Source organism: Brachypodium distachyon, chromosome 1 (assembly GCF_000005505.3).
Source record: "Brachypodium distachyon strain Bd21 chromosome 1, Brachypodium_distachyon_v3.0, whole genome shotgun sequence".
Classification (NCBI taxonomy): Eukaryota; Viridiplantae; Streptophyta; class Magnoliopsida; order Poales; family Poaceae; genus Brachypodium; species Brachypodium distachyon.
In genome coordinates this window covers 20,821,290-20,848,873 of record NC_016131.3, presented here as the reverse complement: position 1 = coordinate 20,848,873, position 27,584 = coordinate 20,821,290, and the positions used below count along the sequence as shown (strand labels likewise).

Below are 27,584 nucleotides of genomic sequence, written 5' to 3'. Positions count from 1 at the left end.
CCGTCCGCGATATGTCGCATCCGACAGTGCGGAACAATATCGCGCGCCGGCGCACCTTCTGGCAGCAGCTGGGGCGGTCCCTCTAGACCATCTTGGCGCACATCGCCGTCGGCAACGAGCCGAGGCTCGACGGCGGCGCTCCCCCACCTCCACCACCGGCCGGACGCCACCACTACCTTGGCGGTGGCTCCGGCTCCTCCTTTTCTTCCTCGGCGGCGCGCACCCTTCCGCTCGCCGCCTCCGGAGCACGGCAAGCTGCATTGCCGCCGCGCGGCCAACTCCACGTCGTCCGGCTGAAGCCGGAGTGGACGCCTCCGGCGGAGTACGAGAGCGCCGCCATGCAGTACCGCGGCGACGATGACCCGGAGGAATTTCCGGGTCAATGTGCCACCGAGCACGCCAGCGACGAGGAACAATGCCGGCTCCGCCTCCTCGGCTACACGGCCACCGAGGACGAAGTCCAGGCGTGGCGGGCCGAGGAGGCGGCGAAGAAGAAGCCGGCCCTGGCGCCGGTGAAGCAGGAGCAGGGCGTTATCGTCCTCGACTCCGATGACAACGGCAACGGCTTCAACTTCGACAACGACGACAACGGCGACTCCGGCGCGTCCTGGATCAACCGCCTAGACGACTAGTTTTTTTGTCTTTTTTAATTTTAATTATCTAAATTATTGCAAGTTTGAATATGTCGCTAAACTTTATGACATGTCACCTAATTTAATGAAATATACCAAAATTAAATTTGTTTCGAATTTAGTAGCGGGGCCCGGTTAGGACGTGCCAGACCCCCAAATTTTCTTTTGCACCGGCGTCCCCCATATGGCCCGCAAAATAGAAGAATTGGTTTCTTTTCTATGGCGTCAAACTTAAAGAATTTGGTTTGGGTCGATTTTTTTCCATGACTAATTGGACAATATTACTGGACTTCATTATTTTTGGAAGTCTTCAGACCGCGTTGAAAAGAATTAAGCAAAGAAAATTTTGATAGAGCAATACCAAGCGTAGCAAACTCCACGCAGGAATAAAGCCTTCTGGCATGCGTCGGTGCATCTACCCTCACGGTCACGGCGACGGTCGACACAAGCCTATCAAGCCATCAAGGCCGACAGACAGGCCTGTGTTGACCCAACACGAACATGTGTGTGAGCCCCGCGCGCATTTAGAGACGGCCCCACTGTCAAGACTGCTAATCTAGTCAAGTCAAACTCACAGGGCCCCATCACCCGGCATCACCCGGCACCCCCTCGTCCTCCGACTCGATCTTCTTCGCCTTATTTCATCGTCTCTCGGGGTTCTCCACTTCTCCTCCAGACCTCCGCCGGTCTACAGACTACGGCTCGGCCCCTCCCAATTCCAATGGCCTCGCCCTACCAGCGCCGCCACCTCCCCTCCTCCTTCCTCGCCCCCGCCGCGGCCCTACTCATCGCCTTCCTCCTAGCGCCGCTAGCCTCCGCCCAAACGCCATGGAAGTCCTGCGGCGGGAGCAGCAACTACACCTTGAACAGCACCTACCAGGCCAACATCCGGCTCCTCTCCACCACCCTACCCAAGAACACCTCCTCGTCGCGGACGCTCTTCGCGACCGAAAGCGTAGGGACCCTGCCGGACATCGTCTACGCGCTCGCTCTCTGCCGCGGCGACACCAACGCCTCCGCCTGCGGCGACTGCGTCGCCACTGCCTTCCAGGACGCGCAGCAGCTCTGCGCCTACGACAAGGACGCCACCGTCTATTACGACCCCTGCTTCCTCCGCTTTTCCAACCAGAATTTCCTCTCCTCTACCGGCGGCGACAACGGCAACCCCCTCATCCTGACGAACACACAGAACGTGACCGCGCCGGTGAAGGTGTTTAACGATGCTGTGGGCGTGCTCATGAACGCCACCGCGGATTACGCGGCCAGGAACTCCTCCAAGCGGTTCGCCACAGGAGAGGAGGGATTCGAGACGGTCGACAAGGGAAAACCAAAGATTTACGGGCTGGCGCAGTGCAGGCCTGACATGGCATCCAACGATTGCCGGAGCTGCCTCGCAAATATCATCCCGTACATACTCCAATACATGAGCGGGAAGCAGGGCGGTAGGATTCTTGGAATTCAGTGCAACTACAGGTACGAGCAGTATCCATTCTTCACCGGTCCTTCGCTGCTACAGCTCCCGGCGCCTTCCTTGGGGGCAGCTCCAGAGCCAGCGCCGGGGAATCCAACGCTACCGGTGGCCGGAGGAGGTGAGCCTGGAGAAATAACTTCAGCTTATTTGCTCTTCTCGTGCACTGGTCATTCTTTAAACCTGAAGTAGTTGAGCAATTCGGGGAGAAAATAGTGAGGTCCGATCTCTGAAGAAACTCAAGGTGGACTGCATTGAGTCCATTTACACCACATAATTCTAACAGTTTGCCCAATTTGATTCGATTTCAATTCATATTAACATCTGGTGTTTCTTTTTTCTATTGCATCTTTCATTTGTATCAAGAAGGAACTCTGAAGCACTTGATTTGTACGACAGTCGACATAAAAAATAGTGGGAAAACTAGCAAACAACGAAGAGTCAGATATCATTTTCAAGAAGCACATGACTTTCTCCTTTTTGTTTATTAGTGACTTCTCTGCAGTCCCGTACCTATCAGTTGATTGACTGGAGAACAGGGAAGTCTCTTATAGGAGTCCTGACGACCTGGTCAGTTGTGCATTCTGGCAGAATAGCTATGAACTCTAAGGGTGCATTTTGGAATTTAGAGCGTTCTTCCATGATTTCATCTAAGTAGGAATACATTCTTGAAACAAGTATCTTATTGACTTATTCTCATCAGGTTTCTTTTTTCTTTCCGGTTACATAATTGCACATTTTTCCTTTTTACTTGTCGTTCCACATAGGCTTTTGTCCTAAGAATCACTCCTGTCCATGTATTAATTCAAAGCAGAAAGATATAAAGGTTTGCACACTATAAACATCAAAAATGTTGAGAGCTTCATCAAGTAAAAGTTGGGTTACAATACAAGTCAACAAGGCAGATGCATCATCTTCTTTGGAATTTTGTAAAACGTTCTTCAATCTGTATTATAAAAATTCTTGCCTTTCATTTACAGCAGGAACAACAAACAGTACTGGCAGGATTTTAGCAATCGCACTGCCTATAGTCGCTGCAATTTTGGCTGCTGTAATATTTTGTCTTTGTCTGTGGAGGAGGAAGAGGAAACCGGCACGAAAGCAATCACTACCTTGTAAGTCTTTTCAGACAAAATGGTATTCTTTTTAACGTTCTATAAAGATGTACCTAAGTTTTTGTCCGGGAGTGACATCATTCTCACATGAAAACTGGAATTACAGTAATGCCTTGCGCCATTTTGAATGTATTTTCTCTTATGATAGATTCAACCAATCCAGAGGACATACAAACTATCGATTCACTCATTCTTGATCTAGCAACTCTACGAGTCGCAACAGATAACTTTGACGAAAGCAATAAACTTGGTGAAGGAGGGTTTGGTGCGGTTTATAAGGTGGTAATTATATCATTCCACTGTATCCGTCTAGTCTCTGCTTTTTAAATTTCAGGTGATTAAATATCATCATTTTTACAGGGAATCCTTGCTGGCGATGAGGAAATAGCAGTTAAAAGACTCTCACAAAGTTCTCGACAAGGAATAGAGGAGCTGAAAAATGAGCTTGTCTTGGTTGCTAAGCTTCAACACAAGAATTTAGTGAGACTTGTGGGTGTTTGCTTGGAAGAACATGAAAAATTACTTGTGTATGAATACATGCCCAACAAAAGCATCGACACCATTCTTTTTGGTAGAGTAACTCATCCCCATTTGCAACAGTGAAACAACTGAAATTTATTGTGTACAGTGCTGACTACTTTTTTCCTTCTGTGTGACAGATTCTGAAAGAAGCAGTCAGCTAGATTGGGGGAAAAGATTTAGGATTATCAATGGGATTGCTCGAGGCTTACAATATCTCCATGAAGATTCTCAGCTCAAAATAATTCATCGGGACCTTAAAGCAAGCAATGTTCTGTTAGACAATGAATTTAATCCTAAGATTTCAGATTTTGGGTTAGCAAGGCTATTCGGAAGTGATCAATCACAAGATGTCACGAACCGTGTCGTCGGAACCTAGTAAGTTCTAAAGACATTGCCCTTATAAGATATGTGGTAGTGTGCCTCTCTGTAATATAATGTTTTTATTGCAGTGGATACATGGCCCCAGAGTACGCTATGCGTGGGAATTACTCCATCAAGTCAGATGTTTTTAGCTTTGGTGTGTTGATACTAGAAATTGTCACAGGAAGAAGAAACAGTGGCTCTGAGTCAGAGCAATCTGTTGACCTCTTAAGTTTGGTGAGTACTCTTGCTATTAGAAACTTTGGTTATCACCCAAAGTTACGTCTTGTAATAATAATAATAAATAATAATGTTGGAACAATAAACCTACTTAATCCAGGTATGGGAGCACTGGACACTGGGAACAATTCTAGAGATCATGGATTCATCCATGACTAACCATTCTCCTGGAGACCAGATCCTGAAGTGCATTCACGTTGGACTTCTTTGTGTTCAAGAGGACCCAGCAGATAGACCGATGATGTCGGTGGTGAATGTCATGCTGAGCAGCAGCACCGTCTCTCTCCAAGCTCCATCTAGGCCAGCATTCTGCATCCAAAAGTGGGGTACCAAAGACTCAGACATACACTCGGAGCCATACCGAGGAGTTTCGCAGTCCACCAGCAGGTCACCTATGTCACCAAACGAAGTTTCTATTACTGAACTTGAGCCGAGATAAGCCCCAGATTATTGTGGAGTCCTTTGTGTGTACCATTTTGCAAAAAATAATGAGGTTTGATGTAGGGAAAGACCCTACTTCATGTGTATTTATTTACTCATCCCCTTTGGTAGATATTTTATGATTTCAATGGCAGATTACAATAGTTGTTGCCTAGTTGGTTGTATCTGGATTGTCTATTTATTGGGTTACTAAACATTTATAATGCAATATCGTACAATAAGAATCATATTCACAAAAAAAAAGAAATCTGCAATCTTATTTAAGGTAGATTATGAAAAAGCCTACGACAAAATTAAATGATCTTTTGTATACCAAATGCTACAAATGAAAGGATTCCCTGACCAATGGTGTGACTGGATGATGGAAATTATGAGGGGCGGGGGTGAGGTGATGCATTGGCAATGCTTCTTTGCAATGCTAGTAAAGTTGGCTTCATTAAAAGAGTTGCTTGTGAATTAGTGGAGGAGGGGGGGGGGGGGGGGTGTTTAATATATTGCAGTACGCTGATGATACTATCTTTTTGATGCAAGATGGCCTAGATAGTGCTAAGAATCTGAATTTGTTTTGAGTGCTTTCGAACAAATGTCAGGCCTCAAAATAAATTTTCATAAAAGTGATTTGTACTGCTTTGGGGAGGCTATTAACAGAGAACATCTTTTCAGCAGTATTCTTACCTGTAAGAGGGGTGAGCTGCCACTTACCTATCTGGGGATACCTGTTGATGCAGTTAGGATAAGGAATAAGCATTGGAAGAGGGTGGAGAATAAAATTGAAAATAGAATGAGTTGTTGGCAGGGGAAGTTAATCTCAATAGGAGGGAGGAATGTTTTCATCAACTCCTGCGTTAGTAGTATTCCCTTGTACATGATCTCTTTCTATGAACTCCTAGTTGGGGTCAGAAAAATAATTGACTACTACAGAGCCCGCATGCTGTGACTGGGTGATGAAAAGATAAAAAAAATACCATTTAGTTGCCTGGAAAAAGGTATGCCAATTGAAAGAGATGGGTGGTTTGGGCATTTTAGATCTTGCGATCATGAATAAGGCTCTGATGGGAAAATGGATTTGGCAGTTGTGCGCATTAAGGACCAGTTCCTGAGCTTGTGTAAATTCTTAATTGGGCAAGGTAGGGGGACACATGTTTCTGGGAGGATTGGTGGTATGGGGACAAACCTTTTAAACTTCAATATCCACCTCTGTATGAGATTTGCTTTAATAAAAGAATCTCGGTTGCTGATGTGGTGTCTTCTAAAGGGAAAAAGGTTTGTTTTTGCAGAACTCTTTGAGGGAGATTTGACATGTTTGTTTGGGTTTCTGCTTCAGTTTTTGCTGCTTCTAGCCCTCTAAAAAGCACTTCTTTCGTTTACACATGAAGCTGAGAAGCACGTCGAAGGTGCTTCCGGCAGCTTCTGGAGGAAAATACCTCCCGACGTGCTTCTCAGCTTCATGTGTAAACGGGAGAAATGCTTTTTAGAGAGTTAGAAGCACCAAAAACTGAACCAGAAGACCAAACAAACATGGCCTTTGTCGCCTCCCGGCTGCCGTGAGACAGATGCACTGATGCATTTCATATACCATAGGATAAAAACTCTTTATCGAAAAAAGATATAAAAAAACTATCAAAAAACTAATTTAAGTCAAACAAAAATATCCAATATTCGGGAAATAGGTCAAAACCGAATTCTTTGTTAAATTCACACCAAAGAAAAGAAAAAAAATCTTCTCACGGCAAGACTTTTGCTTTGCTAGCTACTCCGTCCATTCCTTTGTATAGCTCAGATAGATTTTTTTCCTCTTGTATCAAAACAATTATAATGTGACCATTCATGGTTTAGAAACACATGTGCATAACCAGTTATTGGTCGGATGTGGGAGCCAAAAAGCTAAGCAAATGAGCCATATTAGGGAGAAAATGAAAAAAATAATCTACATGGATTGTATAAAGGAATGGAGGGGTGTAGCATGGTGTCAGACACAATTGCGAGAAAAAAAATCTTGGGCTATCGTTGTGTTTTGGCTCATATTCTTAACTAGCATGGTGTCCGGTGTAATTACATGAAAAACATTCTAATCATCTATCTTTATGTTTGAGTAAATTTCGCAAACCATAATTTTTGTGGCAGTCATGTCGCAGAACCACAGTTAACGAAAAACGTTGGCCGAACCACACACTTTGAGTCAATTTGTCTCGGTCAGCCCGAAAGCGAGTGGTTTGACGATTTTGCTTGATTTCTTACAGATGGACCCACATCGGCCCCAACCCGACCTGACCCGTTAGCCTTCGATTAAACCCCCAGCCCCCTTCTCACTCCTGCAAGTTTTCGGGGCCGACGTGGAGTCCAACAGGTGGGCCCCACGTTAAAAAAATCAAGCAAAACTGCCAAACCACCCGGTTTCGGGCTGACTGAGACAACTTGACTCAAAATGTGTGGTTTTGCGAATGGTTTTTCGTTAACTGTGGTTCAGCGACACGACTACCCCAAAAACTGTGATTTTGCAAAATATACTCTTAATGTTTTGGCTCAAATAGATATGTATTTTCATATTATTTGCACGATTGATCATTAGAAAGGCAAAATAATCAAACCAATACATCTAGAAACAAACAATTAATCAGTCTCACAACACCTAGAAGTATGAAAGTTACTAATTAGCCAAATCAGATTGTGCCTAATTTTGGGTAGCTAATGGGTCGGGTTTGGGCTGGGGCTAATGTGGCGACCGACACGTGGGCCCCACCTGCAAGGATTCGAGCCAAACCACCAAGAGTCTTTTAGTGAAATTCATAAGTCTCAATTCCCGAGCGATCGCACCAAAACCTCGAGTTCCTTTTGGATAAGCGGTTTTGGGCTTACTAAGACAACTTAACTCAAAAATTGTGGTTTTACGGACGGTTTTTTGTTAACTTTGGCTCCACGACACAGCTGCCCCCCAAAAGTGTGGTTTTGTGAAATTTACTCAAAATAAAATGATTTGGTTATGAAACCACCATTTGTACAACCAAACTTTGAATCGTTTGATCATTCTACATTGTTGAAGCGACCGCCTCCGTACACGGGTTCGATCTCTGTGTTTTAGTGCTAGTCCCTGGATCGACTCACTAGCGCACACAGTTTCAAGATGTAATATCATAGAACAAAGGTCTCAATATTACAACGCATCATCCAGAATTAAAAAAAAATACTTACAACTCGCATAACCCCATGGGTTAGCTGGAAATAAAATAACTGTTTAGCAACGGAAAACGAAAGATACAAGGGCTACATCAACACCACGGTGAGAGCGTGTTGGAATATAGGCCTGTAACCAATACAAGCAGAACGTACTCTTACTCGTCGTCGGAGCTTCCTGCATCATTAAACGATGCAGCCAGTAGGGTCAATACATTGAATGTATTGGCAAGATTCACCAGAAGTTATATCAGAACCTACCAAGTATATGCATAATGTGGCAAAGTGGGGTTCAAGAAAATTTGCATAAAAGCTTAGTTGTTTAATCCTATCTTTTAATCAAATAGAATTTTATCACTATTGGACATGGGGTAGACACACCCATGTTCCTATTAAACTAAGGACATTGAGTAGACACATCAATGCTCCTAAACCCAAGTTCAAACCATTCATTTTATTAAGAAATTAGAATGAGTGAGACCTTCCTTACAGCTCCACATCTAGTTGCTCAAATTGTTCATTGCCGGGGACACGGCTAAGTAGTTTTGACGCTCTCGAGAGTTTGTACACATTCCCCACAAGAAACCGACGGGTTAAACCCTTGCTGTCCTCAGGGTAGAGTAGCAACGGCATCGATTACGAGATTTTCAGAAATAATTTCCTAAACCACGAGAGAAACACGCTCCCCCTACACATTCTACCTCAGTACAATTTCTCGGGTCTAGGTTCATACAACTTACTCTTGTCTCGCCAGAGCCCATATAGCATTGTGGTTGTACTGGAAGCTGCTAAATAGGAAACTAGTCCAGTCTTGGTTACCCCAGGTGGCATTCCACAGTTGCAACGTAGGCACTCCCGAAATCCACGGGTGAGACGTCCATGGACGATCCCTTCCCGAATCCACGGGAAGTCGACTCAGAGGGACCCATAGAAATGGATCTGACGCCGCTAATCCTCAAAATCCTCAAAGCAGCCCACCCAGGACGGTTCATTGAATTAATTGTTTTTCCTTAATCTATCAAAACATTTCATATCGCCAAAGGCATAACAATATCACAATGTAGTAATTTTCCCCACGATACTACCATAGCCTAGCATTCAACTACAATCTATGGCAATTTGGTAGCAAGGTAATGGCAAAGGTAAACTATACTACCTGGGACTTATAGTTAGCATAAAGGTACGAGTAATATTCCTAATGCATCTAATAAAACAACTAGTGCATAGTAAAATATTTGGGAAAATGATCAAAGTGAAGTTGCATTGTCCAAGGTTGTGGTAGTTCTCTCACTCTTCACAACAACAAGGTTCACAATCCACACAATCTAAAATAAAAGAAAGCATACACACCATAAGCACAACATTCAATACAAAAACATGCTATGATGCATATGCCATGATGATGCACACTTGGTTACTTCTAATTGCAACTTGTTTAGTTTCTGTTTTGAAGAGTTTTACAAAAGATTTGGACAGATTATAACATAAACAAAAGATAATTATCATGCAAGAAACAAAGATAGGCTTTAATTAAAAGCTTATATTGTTTTTGCAAAACATAGAGCAAGATTAAACTTGTATGGCAATAACTTTTACAAAATTTCTCTTCTGGTCTTAATGGACAAGAGCATACCCAAATAATTTTCCTGCAAGCTAATTATTTGACATTCGAGTAGCAGTAAAGCGTCAGGGGAGTGTAAAGCTCCCCTGATGCTTTCTTCTTAGAACGTGTCAAAGACATGGGCGGCACAATCTTTGACATTCGAGTAGCAGTAAAGCGTCAGTGTTTCTTAGGCGTTTTTCTGACCATGTTCATCACGCGTCAGGCTAGCTTGTTTCCAACCTTGATGTACGTCTTGCATTATTATTTGTGATGTTTTTTTTTCACCTTTTACAAATTTAAATCTCTCTTCTGATACTTGCGGGTCAGTCCTGTACGAATTGATCGAAATTAATTTAATTAAAGAAAACTCGAATGGATCGAAAATTGAAAATACATATACATATTGATCATATATAATATAGTTCATCTCCATCATTACATATAAAAATATAAAAATAATACAAATAAAGACAAAAAAAAATATTCTTGCGCTCTTCTGGTTATCTTCCCCAATGCCTCGGTGCACTTCTCAAGGGCGCCGATCAATGATCGGAGCGCTTGAAGTGATACCGGAACAGTTGGAAATCCCGGAGGTGGTGCTGGAGGAGATGAAGGCGGCGGTACTGAAGCCTGAGCTCCAGGCGAAGACGGAGCGGGAAGAGATGCAGGCGTTGGTGGCGGAGGAGGCGGGTCGTTGCGGTGCTTGATGCCGACAGTGTTATCGGAGGCGTCGGCGTCGGTGGCGTCGGCGATGGGTCTGGGGAGGTGGCGGAGGCATCAGTGGAGGCGGGTCATCCCGGTGCCTTTTGCGGCCGCCATTGGTTCGGGAGCCGGGGGGGGGGGGGGTGGCATCACAGTTCGCCGTGTACAGACCAGCGACGGTTCTTCTGGCGCCGCTTCCTCCGACGAACCTCCTCATCGTCCGATGAGACCGGCTCCGGCCGCCTCCGGTAAGGGCTTTCGCCGTCTAACTCCCTCTTCTCCGCCTCAATGGAGGAGGACTGGAACGAGTCCCCACACCACGTCTGCATGTAGAAGGAGGCCATTTTCTCGATGATCTAAAGCTAGCGAACGATCGAACTCAATCACACAAGGCCGCCGGACTGATCTTTGCAGGATGCACATGCCGGAATGTATATAGGCATATATAGATCGAGTTATTGCTTAGGAATTCAAAACGATGAAGGCATTGAGTTTGCATGGGAAGGCGAAAGATGAAGGCCAAAGGGCACGCGGCAAGCTCAACCACACCTCTGACGCGTGGCACACAAACAAACGTCAGTGAAGTGTCTTTTGGAAGCATCAGAGGAGTTTTCGAATCTTATAAAGGTTCACGGGTTTGCCCCTCGTTGCGGAGATGTAGTGTATTTCAGGAATCGAGTGGAGTATGAGCCTATAGCCATGGCGCTCCCGGCGACCCGCCTCGGGAGTATGCACATACATCTATTTATCCAGTCCATGGCCTCCTCTTCTGGTCCATCGCCTCCGCCTCCAGTCCGTTTCCCGGCCTCACCCCCGCCTATAAATACCCTCAAACGGAGGAAGACGATGCACCACGAGCTCCTCATATATCTTACCTCCATCCACCTCGCCATGGTTCGCCCAAAAGGGTTTGTCTTGGTAGGGTTTGTAGATCCGCTTCGTCCGACTGATCTATGGTTGCTGCTCTGACGACGGCTGCTCTGTCGTCGTTGGCGAGGCCGCCGGTCCGGCCGATGGTGCGGCATCCGATGGCGCCTCCGCTTCGTCCGCCAGCTACACCTCTGCTACCGGTGCATTTATCGACGGATGACTACATCGCACTCTCCTCCGACTCGGACACCCCTCATGGCTCTTCTGAGGTCGGCGCCATCATCTGCACGGCGTCTTCGGAGAGCGAAACGGTGAAGAGCAAGCTACGCCTGTCAAGTCTCCCTATCCGGACCCGTGATGACGCTGTGGATGAAAGGATGCGGCAACGACGCCGGCCTTGACGTGCCCCAAGGCGCTTCACTTCTGTCCACCACCGTTACCGTGCCCATCGCCATCGCCTCCTCCACCATTCTTGTACTCCGTCTCTCCCTTCTCATCATCCACGTTGCTGCCCTTTGTCATTGTGCTACCGTTCACTGTTACTGTCTCTACTTCAGTGTGTCCTCCTCCGACGACATGCAGCACGGTAACCATCACCAATGCAGCATCCCCATCATCACCGTCTGTGACACGGTTGTGTTAGATGTTTCAATTTCTTAGTGTTAGATCTTGTGCAATATGCAATGTATGTTAATTTGGATCTTGCATGTAATGCAATGTATGTCTAGATCTATGCAATGATAATCTTTGACCCTGCATTTGATTTAGTGGCTAGTTCTGTGCAATTAATTTAATTATGTTTTTGCAAAACTGGCTGCTGACGACGTGAAGAAAAATCGTCAGTGCGCGCAATTTTTTTTGAAACCGCACAAACGTTCTCTGACGCATCTTAGCAAATAAGGTGCCAGCGGAGAAAGCTGTCTGACTCATCCGTAGTCAATATGTGTAAGAGGAAAAGTCTTCTCTAACGCTTTGCCGATGAGCAAGTGTCAGAAGAGTGACCTCTACAAGTACCCGCTGGCTCGCACTTGTTCAGTTATGAAAATTCGCTCGTAAGAAGCGTCAGAACGTAATCCTTCTCTTTGACGCGTCTCGACGTGTACTATTTTGGTTATTTCTGAGACTTGATTACAGACGCGTCCGTTTTGCGTCAGCTTAGAGGTTTTCCGACGCGTCAGAAATAAGTGATTCTGTAGTAGTTCTTGTTAGACAAAGTTGACAACATTTTAAAATATTTGTACTAGCTCACATATGTTTGATTGAATTAGTTTATAATGTATTGGAGAAAATAGCCAAAATAGAAGAAAAAAAGTTAGTTAGCCAAATGGTAAAATAGACACAAATGAAGTCAAAGTCTAAAGTGCATGGAGAAAATCATATACATATGATAAGATATTAATCCATTTTATCCAAGGAGATCGGATATTGGTCCGCAGATAACATTATGCACATTCTTTCATAAAAAATAATAAGTGAGACCCGGCCCACGGTACATAGTGTTGGGATTCTGCGTCCAATCACCCGACCCTTATGCTTATTCTTATTTTTACTCCCTATGTTCCATAATTCTTGTTTTAAATTTGCTCAAAAATGGATGTATATATTTCTAAAAAGTGTCTAGATACATGTAAGATTTCGACAAGAATTATGGAACGGAGGTAGTATTTTTTTTTGAAAAAGAGAGGCTCGCCCTCTCCGATTTCTATTATAAGAAACCAACATGTTCTACAGGTTCAGGTCCGAGAAAAAAGAAAAAGGAAAAAAAAAACGACACATTACAGTGCACAACACAGATAGAGATCTCCAAAAAGCTACAGTAAACTAAAAGGAGCTCACATAGCTGAATCAGTCCTCTGTCATGTGCCACCACCAAAACACAGAACTAAGAACCGCAGCAATTCAGTAGACCAAGACACCAAAGGGTCAAACTTCAAACAACACCACTTTTCTTCTCATTGCGCAGTTGGCTGATGTAGAGGATGCCATCCACAGGCAGCTTTCAACACTTCTTTGGCAACTTGTTCCGCAAGCCTAGTTCCCCACCGCATGAGGTTTTGATATGTCTACTTTTTCTGAAGAATCGACCACAGGTTAAGCCAAAAGCATAATAATCTCACAACCCCAGAAGGAGAAGCAGGTTTTATATTTTTGAAGCAGTCATTGTTTCTAGTATTCCATAATACCATGAAAACCCCAGCGATCCCCACCATCACCAAGTTTTTTGACCTGCCACTAATTAGGGGCAGCCATTTTGTCCAGATATCAAAGACCGTGTCAGTGAAAACAGAAAGAGCAAAATCACATTTAATTACATTCCACAGAAAACGCGCAAGGAGGCAATGTAGGAACAAATGATCAATAGTCTCATTCGCCCCACAAAATTGGCATCTAGGATCCCCTTCCATCGCCTGAGCAACAATACATCCTTAGTAAGTGTACTCTTATGGGCAATCAGCCACAGAAAGATACTAATTTTCAAAGAAATATTCATTCTCCACGGAAAATATTTTGGGAGATCAACTTACTGCCATTTTAATTTTCTACGGAAAGAGCTTACAGTGAACTGCCCTTCGGGAGAAGGAATCCACCAGATCCTATCCTCCAGTTAATTGCACTCTTTCTATTCTATTGCCCTCAGAGTTTTATCCCAGTCCAAAAACAAAAGGCCTGTGAAGCCATCAAGGTGACGGGAACCTACGCTGTATACGTGTAGACTCAACCGTTAGACGCCGTGCTGGAATCGTCTGAAGAGCATCTCAGCACAGTACAGTTCTACATCACGAAGACTTGGCGTGGAAACGAAACGAAGCACTTGACCCACTTTCGCCGCCGCTGTTGTCCGGCCCGGCCATGGCCCACGCCCAGGCCCGCGTGTATTTATGGATGGCGCCAACCATGTCAGACTTTCAATCTAGTGATGTCAAACTCACAGGGCCCCTGGCCCCACCACCGGTACCCTCTTCGTCTTCTTCTTCCCTTTTTTTTTTAAAGGAAATGCCTACTGCATATACTCCTCGCTGTGCTTCACCTCACCACCGTCTCCGGGTTTTCTCCACCGATTCCAATGGCCTCGCACCACCAGCACCACCACCTCCCCTCCCACCTCGCCCCCGCCGCGGCCCTACTCCTCGCCTTCCTCCTCGCGCCGCCGGCCGCCGCCCTGACGCCGCTCTGCGGCAAGAACAGCAACTACACCGCCAACAGCACCTACCAGGCCAACATCCGGGCCCTCTCCCTAACCCTACCCAAGAGCGCCAACTCGTCGCGGACGCTCTTCGCGACCGGAAGAGTCGGCGCCCTGCCGGACATCGTCTACGCGCTCGCCCTCTGCCGCGGCGACACCAGCGCCTCCGCCTGCGGCGCCTGCGTCGCCACCGCCTTCCAGGACGCGCAGCAGCTCTGCGCCTACGACAGGGACGCCTCCGTCTTCTACGACCCTTGCTTCCTCCGCTTCTCCGACCAGAACTTCGTGTCCGACACCAGCGGCGACAACGGCAACTCCATCGCCCTGATGAACACGCAGAACGTGACCGCGCCGGTGAAGCTGTTCGACGACGCCGTGGGCGTGCTGCTTAACGCCACCGCGGATTACGCGGCCGCGAACTCCTCCAGGCGGTTCGGCACAGGGGAGGCCGGGTTCGAGACGGTCGACAAGGGGTACCCGAAGATTTACGGGCTTGCGCAGTGCAGGCCGGACATGGCATCGGCCGATTGCCGGAGCTGCCTCGCGAATATCATCAGGGACATGCCCAAATTCTTCAGCGGGAAGCAGGGTGGTAGGATTATTGGAATTCAGTGCTTCTACAGGTATGAGCAGTATCCGTTCTTCTTCGGGCCTTCGCTGCTGCAGCTCCCGGCGCCTTCCTTGGGGGCAGCTCCAGAGCCGGCGCCGGCGAACGCGACGCCACCGGAAACCGGAGGAGGTGAGCCTGGAGAAATAACTTCCATCTCATTTGCATTCGCGTGCACGACTCGTCTTTATACTAGAAGCAATTGCGCGATTCAGGGAGAATTCGATCTCTGAAGAAACTCAAGGTGAATTGCGTCGAGTCCATTTACACAACATAATTCTAACAGGTTGCCCAATTTGATCCGATTCCAAATTATACTAGTAATATGTAGTGTCACCGCCAATCAGGTGTTTTTCTATTGGTTGTTTTAATTTATTAAAAAGGAATTCTGAAGCACTTGGTTGTTTTAATTGTATTAAAAAGGAGTAGCAAACAACGAAAAAGAGTCAGAGATCATTTTCAAGAAGCACTTGGCTTTCTCCTTTTTCTGTATTTGTGACTTCCTTGCAGTCCCGTAGCTATCAGTTGATTGACTGGAGAACAGGGAACATCATAGAAGCCCCTGGCTGCCTGGTCAGTGTTGCATTCTGGCTGAATGCTAGCCATAAAAAATCTCATGTGAAGAGTGCATTTTGAAATTAGATCGTCCTTCTATAATTTGGTCTAAGTAGAAATAAAATTCTTGAAACAAGTATCTCCTTCTCATCTGGTATTCAGTTACTACATAATTGCACGTTTTTCCTTCTTACTTGTCGTATTCACACAGGCTCTTGTAAGAAACACTCCTGTCCATGTATTAATTCAAAGCAGAAAGATATAAAACTTTGGGCACTATACACATCAAAGGTGTTGATAGCTTCATCAAGTAAAAGTTGCATCACAACAAGGCAGATGCATCATCTTCTTCGGAATATTTTAGAACTATATTCTGTTTGTATTTTATTAATCATTCCTTTTATTTAAAGGTGGAACAACGAACAGTGCTGGTAGGATTTTAGCGATTGCCCTGCCTATAGCCGCTGCAATTATGGCTGCTGTCATGTTTTGCCTTTGTCTGTGGATGAGGAAGAGGAAACCGGCACGAAAGCAATCACTAGCTTGTAAGTCTTTTCAGTTATTTTCCAATTGCACTGTTTCATATTAAGATTCTGGCCAATATGGTATTATTTTCAACGTTCTATACAGATGCACCTAATAACGTTCTATTTTGACATCATTCTCACATGAAAACTGGAATTACAGTAATGCCTTGCACTATTTTGAATGTGCTTTGTCTTATGATAGATCCAACCAATCCAGAGGACATACAGACTATCGATTCACTCATTCTTGACCTATCAACTCTACGAGTCGCAACAGATAACTTTGATGAAAGCAATAAACTTGGCGAAGGAGGGTTTGGTGCAGTTTATAAGGTGGTAATCATATCATTCCACTGTATCCTTCTAGTCTCTGTTCTGTAAACTTCTAGTGAGTAACATCTTCATTTTTACAGGGAGTCCTTGCTGGCGATGAGGAAATAGCAGTTAAAAGACTCTCACAAAGTTCTCGACAAGGGATAGAGGAGCTAAAAAATGAGCTTGTTTTGGTTGCTAAGCTTCAACACAAGAATTTAGTGAGACTTCTCGGTGTTTGCTTGGAAGAAAATGAAAAATTACTTGTGTATGAATACATGCCCAACAAAAGCATTGACACCATTCTTTTTGGTAGAGTAACTCATCCCCATTTTGCAACAGTGAAACAACTGAAATTTCTTGTGTACAGTTCTGACTTTTTTTTTCCTTCCGTGTGACAGATCCTGATAGAAGCAGTCAGCTAGATTGGGGAAAGAGATTTAGGATTGTCAATGGGATTGCTCGAGGCTTACAATATCTCCATGAAGATTCTCAGCTCAAAATAATTCATCGGGACCTTAAAGCAAGCAATGTTCTGTTAGACAATGAATTTAATCCTAAGATTTCAGATTTTGGGTTAGCAAGGCTGTTCGGAAGTGATCAATCACAAGATGTCACGAACCGTGTCGTCGGAACCTAGTAAGTTCTGGAGACATTGCCCCATTATAAGAAATTTGCATGTGTGCCTGTCTGTAATATAATGGTCTTATTGCAGTGGATACATGGCTCCGGAGTACGCTATGCGTGGGAATTACTCCATCAAGTCCGATGTGTTTAGCTTTGGTATTTTAATACTAGAAATCGTCACAGGAAGAAGGAACAGCGGCTCATTTGACTCGGAGCAATCTGTTGATCTCTTAAGTTTTGTGAGTAATCTGGCTATTACAAACTTCGGTTATTACCCAAAGTTACATCCTGTAATAATAATAATTATTATTATTATTATACTCCGTAATAATAATATGGAGCACTAAACTTGCGTAATGCAGGTATGGGAGCATTGGACAATGGGAACAATTCTAGAAACAATGGATTCATCCCTGACTAAGCATTCTCCTGGAGACCAGATGCTGAAGTGCATTCACGTGGGACTTCTTTGTGTTCAAGAAGACCCGGCAGATAGACCGATGATGTCGGTGGTGAATGTCATGCTGAGCAGCAGCACCGTGTCACTCCAAGCTCCATCTAGGCCAGCATTTTGCTTCCAAAATTGGGGCACCAAAGATTCAGACATGCACTCGGAGCCATTCCGAGGAGTTTCGCAGTCCACGGACAGGTTGCCTATGTCACCGAACGAAGTTTCGATTACTGAACTTGAACCGAGATAAGTTTCAGATTATCGTGGAGTTTATTGTGTGTATCATCTTGCAAAAATTATCAAGTTTGATGTAGGGGCAGAGCCTTCTTCATATGTATTATTTACTCATCCCCTTTCCCGCATGGTATATATTTTACGATCTCAATGGCAGATTACAATAGTAGTTGTCCAGTTGATTGTATTGGGATTGTCTATTTATTGGGCGACTAAACATTTATAGTGAAATTTTAAAAATATAGTGAAAGGATATTTACCTGGCATAAGCCATTTTTATTGATGCGGTTTCATCTGGATTTATTGATGCGGAAGTTCCGATTATTATTTTCTAGAACGAAATTGTGGAATTTCCGTTGAGTTTGATGTTTTGCACTGGGTTCAGAACTTCAGATGGGTAGAGAGGTTTGGTTTGAGCCCATGAGACATGAATTGGGCTCAAACCATATGGGTTGGCCCCCGTCCGCAGGGGACTTATCTCTCAACTTCAGATTACTACCAAGCTTACACTCTGAGAATAGTTAATCTTGGCTTATCTATCAGCCAACCATGTCTACGACAAACATCTGAAGCTGCAAAATTTGGAGGACAAGAAAACAGAACCTTTTTCCTTACCAAGTGTAAGATGTCCTAAAATCAATACTAGTTGTAATGGTATCCCACATCAGCCTAATAGCAGGAGAAATAACCATCAAGAAGCAGCTAACTAAACATTCTTGTCAGTTGTCACTTAGAAAAATACATACAAAGAGAAAATTCTGAGGATGGGCTATCAGGAAAAGATGAAACATTAACACTGTTCACAGAATTCTTTATTTTTAGGAATCAAGGGTGTGGGGGTGGTGGGGGGGTTGTTGTGGGGGGAGTCTCCCCACCTGAATATATTGTTCAAACGTGTCCGAGGGGCAATACATCTTGCCGGAGCAAGTACAATAAAACACAAAAAACAACAAGTACAAGATTCAGAGTAACACAAGTCCAGCCATTCGCTCAACGATAGCATGATCTCAACTCTTAACCACTCATTCTGATTCAATGAATCTGCAACTACATTGTGTTCCCCAGAAAACCGAACTACACTACATGAAGCTGCAATTACTGGAAGGAAAACTGCACCAGAGCATGATGTCAGAAGTAAAAAATGGCCTAATCATTTCAGGGTAAGCTGTTGCATGTCCATAGAGTTCAGTGTCTTCAGGCAGATAGGCAAAAAGGATGGGGCTCAGACTAATCGAGCCTCCTGAGGAGGTACTGCACTTGCACTTCCTTGGTCATTGGGATGACCAACTTGTCATATAGCTCGCCGACCAACTCAGGGTCCACCTCCTGCCTATAGACCATGGCCTTGTTCTTCACACGCGTAATAACCTCCTCCTCAGCATCAGGGTTAGTCAGTGTCTCCATCAGGTTATCGTTGTCCTGCATAAAAGTTCGACACAAACAGCAGCTTGTCAATCAGGTGTACTGTCTGCTACATATTGTGATTTCCATGAAGAATGGGGGAATGGACTGCAGTGCACTTACTTGTTCTCTGATTGCAGACGTATATTTTTCAGGTTCCTCCAGGAACTTTGACTCTGCCACAGATTTGCCATAGTGGATCCTATTGGAGAGTGCCTGCAGCAGTTGATCAAAGTTCAGGCAGAACAATTTATCAAAAGAGAAAAAGTTCGCACAGAAGCAATGTCAAGGATGTGAAGTGCTGGTATTTCAAAAGAATGCTGCATGAATCTTCATGGCACAGAAACATGTTTCACAAGTACTCCCTCCGTTCCATATTAAGTGACTCAAATTTGCCCAAATATGGCTGTATCTATGCCTAAAAAGCGTCTAGATAGATGTAACAGAAAGTCATTTAATGTGGGACAGAGGGAGTATATCAACTAGTGACAGTGACACGTTAAGAGTTGTGAAGAACTTTCCGGTAGGAAATCGTAGCTCTGGAACAATTAATCAAGCAAGACAACAACATGGCCTGATCTATGGTGAAGGGCAGATGGCGAATGAAGAACTAACAGACAAAGTTATGTCTCTCACTTGTAAAATCTTGACATCACACTGAGAGCTTGATACAGGTTGACCATCACTTCCTTCGTTCACAAGCATTGGCAGAAATTCATAGAAGTACCTTATCAAAACCCTCTCATTTATGTTGATAGATTCAGCAGCTGGATGCAGACCCTGTGCAGACAAGTTTAGCTGGGTTAAATCCGGAGGACTATGATTTATGGTGCAGCCAAAGAGAGTATGGCCCCATGAAAGCTTTCCTGCCTTAACATGTTTAGCGCAAGTAAACATTCTTAAAAGTATTCTAAAAGCAGGAAAACTGATTTTGAGTTCCACTATCAGACGATATCAAACTTTGCTAGTGTAAAACTGTGTTACCAATCCTCAAAACTGTGTTATCATTCTCATAACAGGTTATAATTTTTCTTCTTCTATTAAGCACCTTTTGAAAATACCATTCTACATAAAGTAGTCTGGTACCAAAATTTCAGATCCAGTCTCAAAGTGACTTTTTCTTGACTAGTAGAAATAAAATGGCCTTCTTGTTACCTACTACCTGATATCTAATGCTGATGCCAACTATCAGCTTAGGAGTGGCCTTTGTCCAAACAAGTAAGCAGAGCAAATAAGAGTACACTAGAATCCTAAATGATCATGCATCGAACAACCAGGAACTACCAGGAACGATACGTCTATAATAATCAACAAGCTAAATAATATAGAACCTGTAGACTCCAGGGAATTCTAGTGATTGGCTCCATGAGAAGGCTAGGGAGGAAAGGGGTCTCATATGAGCTGAACTTGTACCGTGCAATCTGACAAAGACAAAACCATGCAGTGTATTAACGGTCAGCCTCTGCTGCCATTATCCTGAAACCAACATCAGCTTGAGTTGAGTTGACAATTAAGATATCAAGTGGATCACCTCAGCGTGCAGCTTCTCGTCTTCAAAGAACAGGTACTGAAACAGGGATCCCTTAAACAGGTATTGCCCATTGGAGTGTATGATCGGGTAACATTGGAGGTCGTAGGCCTCATTGTTGAAGCAGTGCAGCGCCCTCCCCCGGAGTCTGAGGACGATGCTGTCGTCCAGCCTCTCCAGCGTGTCACTGATAGTTGCGGTGCTGAAGGCCACTCTCCAGCCCCTGCAAGTGCGCAATAAAGAAATGCAACACTGTGGTATCAAATTATTTGGAAATTGCATAGTGATCACACTTTTTTTTGAAACTGTAGTAATTATACATGATGAACTGAAAATCTAAAATGTATCTCCCTGAAATAAAAAAGAATCTAAAATGCAGCGTGCATCTCTAATATGCAGTAAACAAGCAGTAGAACCAGTGGTGTCAAATTGGAAACTCAACATGCTGTAAACGAACTGGCATTCATGTATCTCCAGTACTATATATGTAATAAACTAGAATTAGATCAGCAGTGGAGAACTAGGGTACAATTATGATGTTGAACCGGAAACTGCAGAGTAACCAAAACATGGCATTCTAGAATAGAAGCAGTGAAGAACAGACTAATCCACGACAGACAAGCAGTAAGCCGTTAATTAATAAAGAGGGTAATTTACTAGGTATTCCGGCAGACAATTAAAGCGTAAAAGAAGTACTCACTCCGATCCATAATAAGTGTCTCCAATTTAGTACAAATTTATACTAAGTGTGAGACACTTATTATGGACCGGGGGAGTAGAAACAAGCAAAAAGGTTTGGAGGATAAGACGCGAACCGTAGTGAATTAATTCCAGACGAGAAGGAGAAAGAAATCAAAATAAATTAACCAGGAGGAAAAGGTATATTACTTAGGAAGTAACAAGAATTTACACCACAAAGTAACATAGAGCGCAGACGATAAAGTGCAGCCTAGCTGATTTTGATCGATCGAAATCAAATGGAGTAAAGAAGAACGAAAGGCTCAAATACGAGACTGAAAAGTACAGGCCAGGGCCTGGCTTTCTCTTTCTGCAACACACAACTGCATGCAGAGCAGATAACATGCTGCAGGCTGGTTTGGCTACACCAAGATGAAGCCAGAAAACATGCATGCGAACGAATTAATCACAAACCAAACAAAGAAACCAAGACGTAGAGATCGATCGTACAGCAAGACGAAGAAGACCGACACACACAACAACAACAACAACTCCATGTCTTCCTCGATCTCTGCAACGCTGCACTGCGGTATAAACCAACCAAAAGCTTGCAAGAGATCTCAACGGATTGGCACCACCGCACGCAGATCGTTGCTTCGAGAATACCAACAACGCAAGGGAAACACAACAGAAGTTATTAAGCGAGGTGATCGACAGTACACTGCAGCTTTTTTTCAACAGACGGAGATCGATCAACGATCATATGTCGATCGGTACCAAAATCTTCCCATGAAGCTTCAGTTCGATCTGCTTACATGCATTCTCAAAGAAACCAAACAAACTAAAACGCAGAAGAGAGGAGATATCGAAGCCGCCGAACCATAGTACAAACCCTCCCAAATTAAACCCCACACAAGCAGCAGCTGGTTGGCAAGTGACGTACCGTGGCGGCGACCACCACGGCTTGGAAGACGAAGGCTCCGCCGGCTCCTCAAGTATCACCCCCGCGCGTGATGAGGAGGACAAATCCGCCGCGCGTTCGGACGCCGCCAGCTCCAGCGCCTCCAGGCGGGCAGCCAGGTCAGGGGCCTCAGCCGAAAGCTGCTCCTCCGCGTCGTCGTTCGGGTCGATCGGCGGCGGCGGCGGCGGCGGCGGGGTATCGGCGTCGGGAAGCGAGGTCGAGTTGAGGGAGCGCGGCACCATTGCTGCTGTGTGTGCAAGCAAGAGGAGGGAATGGAGATGGGAAGGGAAGGGAAGGAAAGGAGCGTGTGTGGGTCTATTTATAACGGCGAGATCAGCCGGCCTCCCGGTGCCCCCCACCGTCCGATGGCTCCCTGACGGCTGCGATGGGGCCTGGCTGACGGAGAAGGCGGGGGAAACGGGTTGTGTCCTCCCTTCCCGTTAGTCCGTGACGGACGACACCGTTATCATGCTCTGCCGTTGGATGGTGCTCCGATGGACGGCTGCAGATGGGCTTCTCTCCCTACAGCTCATACATAGTACAGGAGTAGTATTTCTCAAGTGATAGGCTGCGATTGGCCTCAACATCTCACAGAAAAATATATTGGCCTCATTTTCCTTTCTCCGTACTGTTCATACATAGGATTCTGAGCGTACCTAAAGAGTCGATTTTGAAAAATCACGTGTGTTTTGGCTCGCATGGACAGAGATGGAGATCCATCTCGGGCGTGGCTTATTTGTGCCAAACTAGATGGCGCTCACATATGGCTACAGGTTGTGTTCTCGGGGTTTTTCTGTCTGGGTGCTTATGATTAAAATGACTGCCTAAAAGCAAACGTCTACTCCGTATGTGTTATTAAGTAGGCAAATGTAGAATTCGAGAATTTGTGCACCAACCTCGATCATTTACTCCATAGCTCCGATCGCTAATAGTTCAGTTATTCTTTTTACATTGAAATTTGTGCAAGTCAATCACATCACATGAAAAATAATGATTAAGAAAACTGAACTATAGGCCATCTCAACAACTAAAACGGTATAAATACGGGTGAAATATAGGCGCTCAAATGTGTGGTCACTTGACAAAATGCCGTAAAAGAAGATTATCTCAACCAAAAGCATATTATGTGTGTGTTCTTTCAACACACAATTTTTTGGCATCACAAACATTAATATCTTTATATAAAGTATGGAACTTCGTTTTATGAATGGCAAAATATCAAAATCAAACGTTCGCAAACCGTGCAAACTCCATAGAACTGGTAAGGTACACTTTTGACACCATACAAACACACCCAAGCAAATCTAGCGTACTTTTTTTTAGGAAACACAGTACAGACGCAAGCACTCACACTCACCCTATGAACGCACGCACGCACACCCTACTCATATTAGCACCTCCGAGAGAATGGACCGCCTGCAGATCATTTTGAGATTGAAAAAGTCACCGCAGGCGCCTTGTAATTGACGGGTACGTCACTCCCACTGAAAGCACAACGCCGGTTAAAGCTTGGAATAAATCCAAAAAATACGAGCACACATGCCAAGTTTGGGACTGGAACCTAAGTGGGCTGGTTCCACCACAAGAAAACAACCACCTGAGTTAGGCTCAGTTCGCAATCTAGCGTACTTCTGGCATCCTCTGCCATGCCACATCCACATCTGATATAAGGTGTTCACTAAATGATTTTGCTGATGAGAGGAGGTAAACCAAAGGGGATTGATTTTTTTAGAAAAAATGCAAAAAGAAACTGCGCGACTCACATGATAGATGTTATCAGTATCGAATGGAAAGACATGGCTAGCAATTATTATTGGCCTTCTTACATCGATCTGCCATGCAAGATTGATAGCCAGCCGGAAACTGATTGACAATAAACTCACCCAAACCCACAACATGACGATTTCGTGTGGAATGTCAGCTAAAAGAAATTTAGAAAAGGTGGACATGCCAATGAAATGAATAATGAACACGATTTTTTTTAATAATGGACCTAATAGATACAAACAGGGTTGGGTAAAAAAAATTGCTTATTGCTTCATCTTACATAAATAATAATTAAAAATACAAATATAAATACAAATCTACACAACTCATTGATGTTTAAAAGAAAATTTTAAATATTATCTAAAATGATACAAATTTAGATGCAACAAAAATACACATATGTTGCATTATATATGTCTAGCCGTGCAGTCTGCGAGGGCCATTTCGCTAGTTTATTTTATCCCAACAAACAATATGTCTAGCCGTGCAGTCTGATGGTTGAAATGTACATTTTAGAAAAATAAAATAGCATAAATACATCTCATACATATTGATAAATCATTATCTAAAGAAAGTACACATTGATAAATACACTCACTGCTGGACATGTGTCGTCTTCTACTTTGAGAAGCGCGCGGACCAGATTTATCCTATGCAAATTCCCTAGTTTCCCTTGGTTAGTTTGTTTGCTTAAGCAGTGATATTTTTTTAACTTTTTATTAATGCAAAAATGTGAAAAGTCAGATATGCCCTTCCCTAATACTCCGTTGAGGCTGGATGGAGTATTAGGTACGGGAGAATCTGCCTAGAATATACACTCAAAAAAGACTCATCTAGGATATGGATACGTGATAGTGAGCCCATTCACGGAGATATCTTCAATCATCACATCAGATCGGTTGTACACGTAGGTGCCTTGCTCCAATTGCTGGGAATCTGAGTTCGAGTCTCTCCCGAAGAAGAATGCAGGCTGTGCTGGTGGCTGAAGCTCCATGTCGGCCCTGTTCAACATGAAAATGACGGACGGAATGTCAGGCCTGTCGTGGGGGTCCGATTGAACGCACAGCAGCCCAATGTGGACACATCTTAGCGCTTGGACTCGAGAGTGTCCTTCGAGGGACTGGTCGATCATTTGCGATACAGTCCCTTTGGTCCAACATGCCCATACCTGTTCCCCATCACTTTGTTACTTCAGAATTTACTTTCAGACTTGAAATATGGTTTCTGCAACGTAATGTACAAAGCCACTCACATCAGTTAGGAGATTCACCGTGTCGGCCTCGCAAGAGCCACAGTTCCTCCTCTTGGTCACAATTTCAAGCACCAATACACCGAAGCTGAAAATGTCGATCTTTGGCGACACATTCCCATGTATTGCATACTCTGGCGCCATATAACCGCTGCAGATGATTGACAGTTAGTTCGGCACGGAAGCACACATTTTGGTATCTGCAATATAAGAAGGTTGAATTGTATGCATGAGCTTACAATGTTCCAACAACTCTGGTTGTCTTGGTTTGAGTATGTCCTCCTACTTGCAGCCTGGCTAATCCGAAGTCTGCAATTTTCGGATCCATGGCCTCGTCAAGCAGAATGTTATTAGCTTTCAGGTCCCGGTGGATGATCCTTATGCTCGAGTCCTCGTGAAGATACATTATTCCCTTGGCAATTCCAAGAACGATGTTGTACTCTTCATTCCAATTTAGTGTGTTTCTTCTACTAGCATCTACTGCAACGAAAGGTTCAATTACTTGATGAGAAGTAATACAGAACCATCAGGTTAACTTACTAATGCAACCTTCAATTGTATCTACTAGTCCAAGCCATTGCCTTTAGCAACTTCCGAGGAAGTTCGGAGTTTTTAGTACATGGAGAGGAAATCAGGGAAATACCGAATAGAAAGTTGTCGAGGCTCCCGTTTTTGATGAATTCATAAACAAGCAGTATCTCGTTCTGATGCAAGCAAAATCCCTCCAACCTAACAAGGTTCTTGTGCTGGAGCTGCGCCAATACCAGCACTTCGTTGCGTATCTGATCCAGTCCATGTCCAGTACTGTCGATAAGCTTTTTCACTGCTATTTCGTGCCCGTCCGGGAGGATTCCCTGAAAAATATTATTTTCTTTTCAGTAGGAAAAAAAAACAGACTTTAGTAGTAGAGAATCCCTCCCCTGCACTCTTGTTTGTTTATTCCTAAACCTTATACACAGCACCAAAACCGCCTTCTCCGAGCTTATGCTTCTCTGCGAAGTTCTCAGTTGCCTCTTGCAGCGTAAGGAAATCGTAGACGGTGCATTTCACTCTCGCCATTTCGTTCAACGCTGCTGTATGAAAAAGAGGCATCAGTAAATTACAACATCCAGCGGTTGAACAATCCACAGGTTACTCACAGTGATCATTCTTGTTAGCCTTCCTTCTCTTGAAGCGAATGAAAGCACAAGCTGCAAGAATCAATATCAGGAGTAGGAAACAACCGACGCCTGCAGAGATTCCTGCTATTCTCCTTTTCCTCCCTGAATTGGACAGTTGAGATCATTCGATACATCAAACGGAAATCTCGAGCGAAACTTGCGGGACACAGGAAAAAAAAGTGAGAAGCGAACCCAACCTGTTCCCGTCTCTGCAATAGCAATTGAAGGCACGATTGCCGGTGCCGGCGCCGAAAGCTTCACCATTGCGCCGCCCGTGTAGAACGGGTCCACGCTGTACCTGAGGTTGCACCAAATCCCAAGGGCTCGGCCCCTGGGATTCCCGTTCAAGAACCACGGTATGTTCGCGACGAATCCAGTGAGGCAGCTCCGGCACTGCGGCGCCGTCATGTCCGGCGCGCACTGCGCGAGCCCGTAGATCTTCGGGTAACGGCTCGACGCGTGGAAGTCCTCCTCGCCCGTGGCGAAGTACTTGTCGGCGGTCACGGCGTGGGACGCCGTGGCGTTCATGAGCGCGACGGCGGCGGCGTTGAACAGGGCCGCCGGGGCCGTGATGATGTCCCCCGAGCTGTCCGAGCTGAACATGCCGTCGGGCGAGTTGGCGCCGACGAAGTCCAGGAACCGCTGGTCGGAGAAGCGGAGGACGCAGGCGTCCTGGTACACGGTGGCGTCCTTCCTGCCGGGGCAGTCGCGCTGCGCGCCGCGGAACCCGGCCGCGACGCACGCGCGGCAGGACGAGGCCGAGGTGTCGTCCGTGACGACGTCGCCGCGGCAGAGCGCCAGCGCGGAGATGAGGTCAGGCAGCGCGCCGACGGTGGCCGTGGCGAAGCCGGAGCCGGCCGAGGCGTTGGCGGGGAGCGCCGCGGCGAGGAGGGCGAGGTTCGCTTGGTATGTGCCGTTGGCCGCGTAGGCGCCGCTGGCGCACTTCGAGGAGCGCCACTGCGTCGGCTGGCCGGTCACGGCGGCCAGCGGAAGCAGCACGGCGACGATGACCGCGACGGCGGGAATGTGGTAGCCGGCGAGCATGGTTGGCAGAAAACAATCAACGAGGACTTGCTGGTCGTCTTTTATATCTGTTGAACTTCTAGATCCAAACTATACACTATGCGGTTTCATTAATAAGCTTAACAAGCCAATGTACGTGCCAGGAGCCTCAGGGAAAGAATCTCGGGACAGAAACTCAGAAAATTAAAGACAACTT

At 45.1% G+C, this 27,584-nt stretch overlaps 4 protein-coding genes across 8 annotated transcripts; 2 read left to right on the top strand and 2 right to left on the bottom strand.

The window, feature by feature from the left end:
- Positions 1-1,268: 1,268 nt before the first annotated feature.
- On the top strand, positions 1,269-4,999 carry LOC100835304 (cysteine-rich receptor-like protein kinase 6). Of its 2 annotated transcripts, none has more exons than XM_010239153.3 (7): positions 1,269-2,221; positions 3,084-3,215; positions 3,364-3,494; positions 3,576-3,786; positions 3,875-4,112; positions 4,187-4,334; positions 4,438-4,999. In XM_010239153.3, exons 1-7 carry the CDS (start codon positions 1,354-1,356, stop codon positions 4,774-4,776), a joined length of 2,067 nt encoding a protein of 688 aa, XP_010237455.1. In that variant the 5' UTR covers positions 1,269-1,353; the 3' UTR covers positions 4,777-4,999. The 2 variants fall into 2 exon arrangements, with proteins under 2 accessions (XP_010237455.1, XP_003562979.1); XM_003562931.4 differs by having other exon boundaries at positions 1,270-2,221; positions 3,081-3,215.
- Positions 5,000-14,135: 9,136 nt separating this feature from the next.
- On the top strand, positions 14,136-17,902 carry LOC100834995 (cysteine-rich receptor-like protein kinase 6). The gene is made up of 7 exons (XM_003562930.4): positions 14,136-15,047; positions 15,881-16,015; positions 16,200-16,330; positions 16,411-16,621; positions 16,711-16,948; positions 17,025-17,175; positions 17,299-17,902. Exons 1-7 carry the CDS (start codon positions 14,189-14,191, stop codon positions 17,635-17,637), a joined length of 2,064 nt encoding a protein of 687 aa, XP_003562978.1. The 5' UTR covers positions 14,136-14,188; the 3' UTR covers positions 17,638-17,902.
- A 570-nt stretch (positions 17,903-18,472) lies between these two features.
- On the bottom strand, positions 18,473-22,462 carry LOC104582056 (chorismate mutase 3, chloroplastic). The gene is made up of 6 exons (XM_010231347.3): positions 22,172-22,462; positions 20,554-20,773; positions 20,354-20,443; positions 19,659-19,802; positions 19,146-19,238; positions 18,473-19,040 (listed from the first exon to the last, which is right to left on the bottom strand). Exons 1-6 carry the CDS (start codon positions 22,429-22,431, stop codon positions 18,849-18,851), a joined length of 999 nt encoding a protein of 332 aa, XP_010229649.1. The 5' UTR covers positions 22,432-22,462; the 3' UTR covers positions 18,473-18,848.
- A 2,035-nt stretch (positions 22,463-24,497) lies between these two features.
- On the bottom strand, positions 24,498-27,548 carry LOC100825872 (cysteine-rich receptor-like protein kinase 10). 4 transcript variants are annotated; one of them, XM_014896382.2, is made up of 7 exons: positions 26,563-27,548; positions 26,345-26,467; positions 26,154-26,278; positions 25,849-26,059; positions 25,445-25,685; positions 25,209-25,356; positions 24,498-25,124 (listed from the first exon to the last, which is right to left on the bottom strand). In XM_014896382.2, exons 1-7 carry the CDS (start codon positions 27,407-27,409, stop codon positions 24,786-24,788), a joined length of 2,034 nt encoding a protein of 677 aa, XP_014751868.1. In that variant the 5' UTR covers positions 27,410-27,548; the 3' UTR covers positions 24,498-24,785. The 4 variants fall into 4 exon arrangements, with proteins under 4 accessions (XP_014751868.1, XP_014751869.1, XP_014751870.1 ...); XM_014896383.2 differs by having other exon boundaries at positions 25,445-25,682; XM_014896384.2 differs by having other exon boundaries at positions 26,154-26,275.
- Positions 27,549-27,584: the final 36 nt, after the last annotated feature.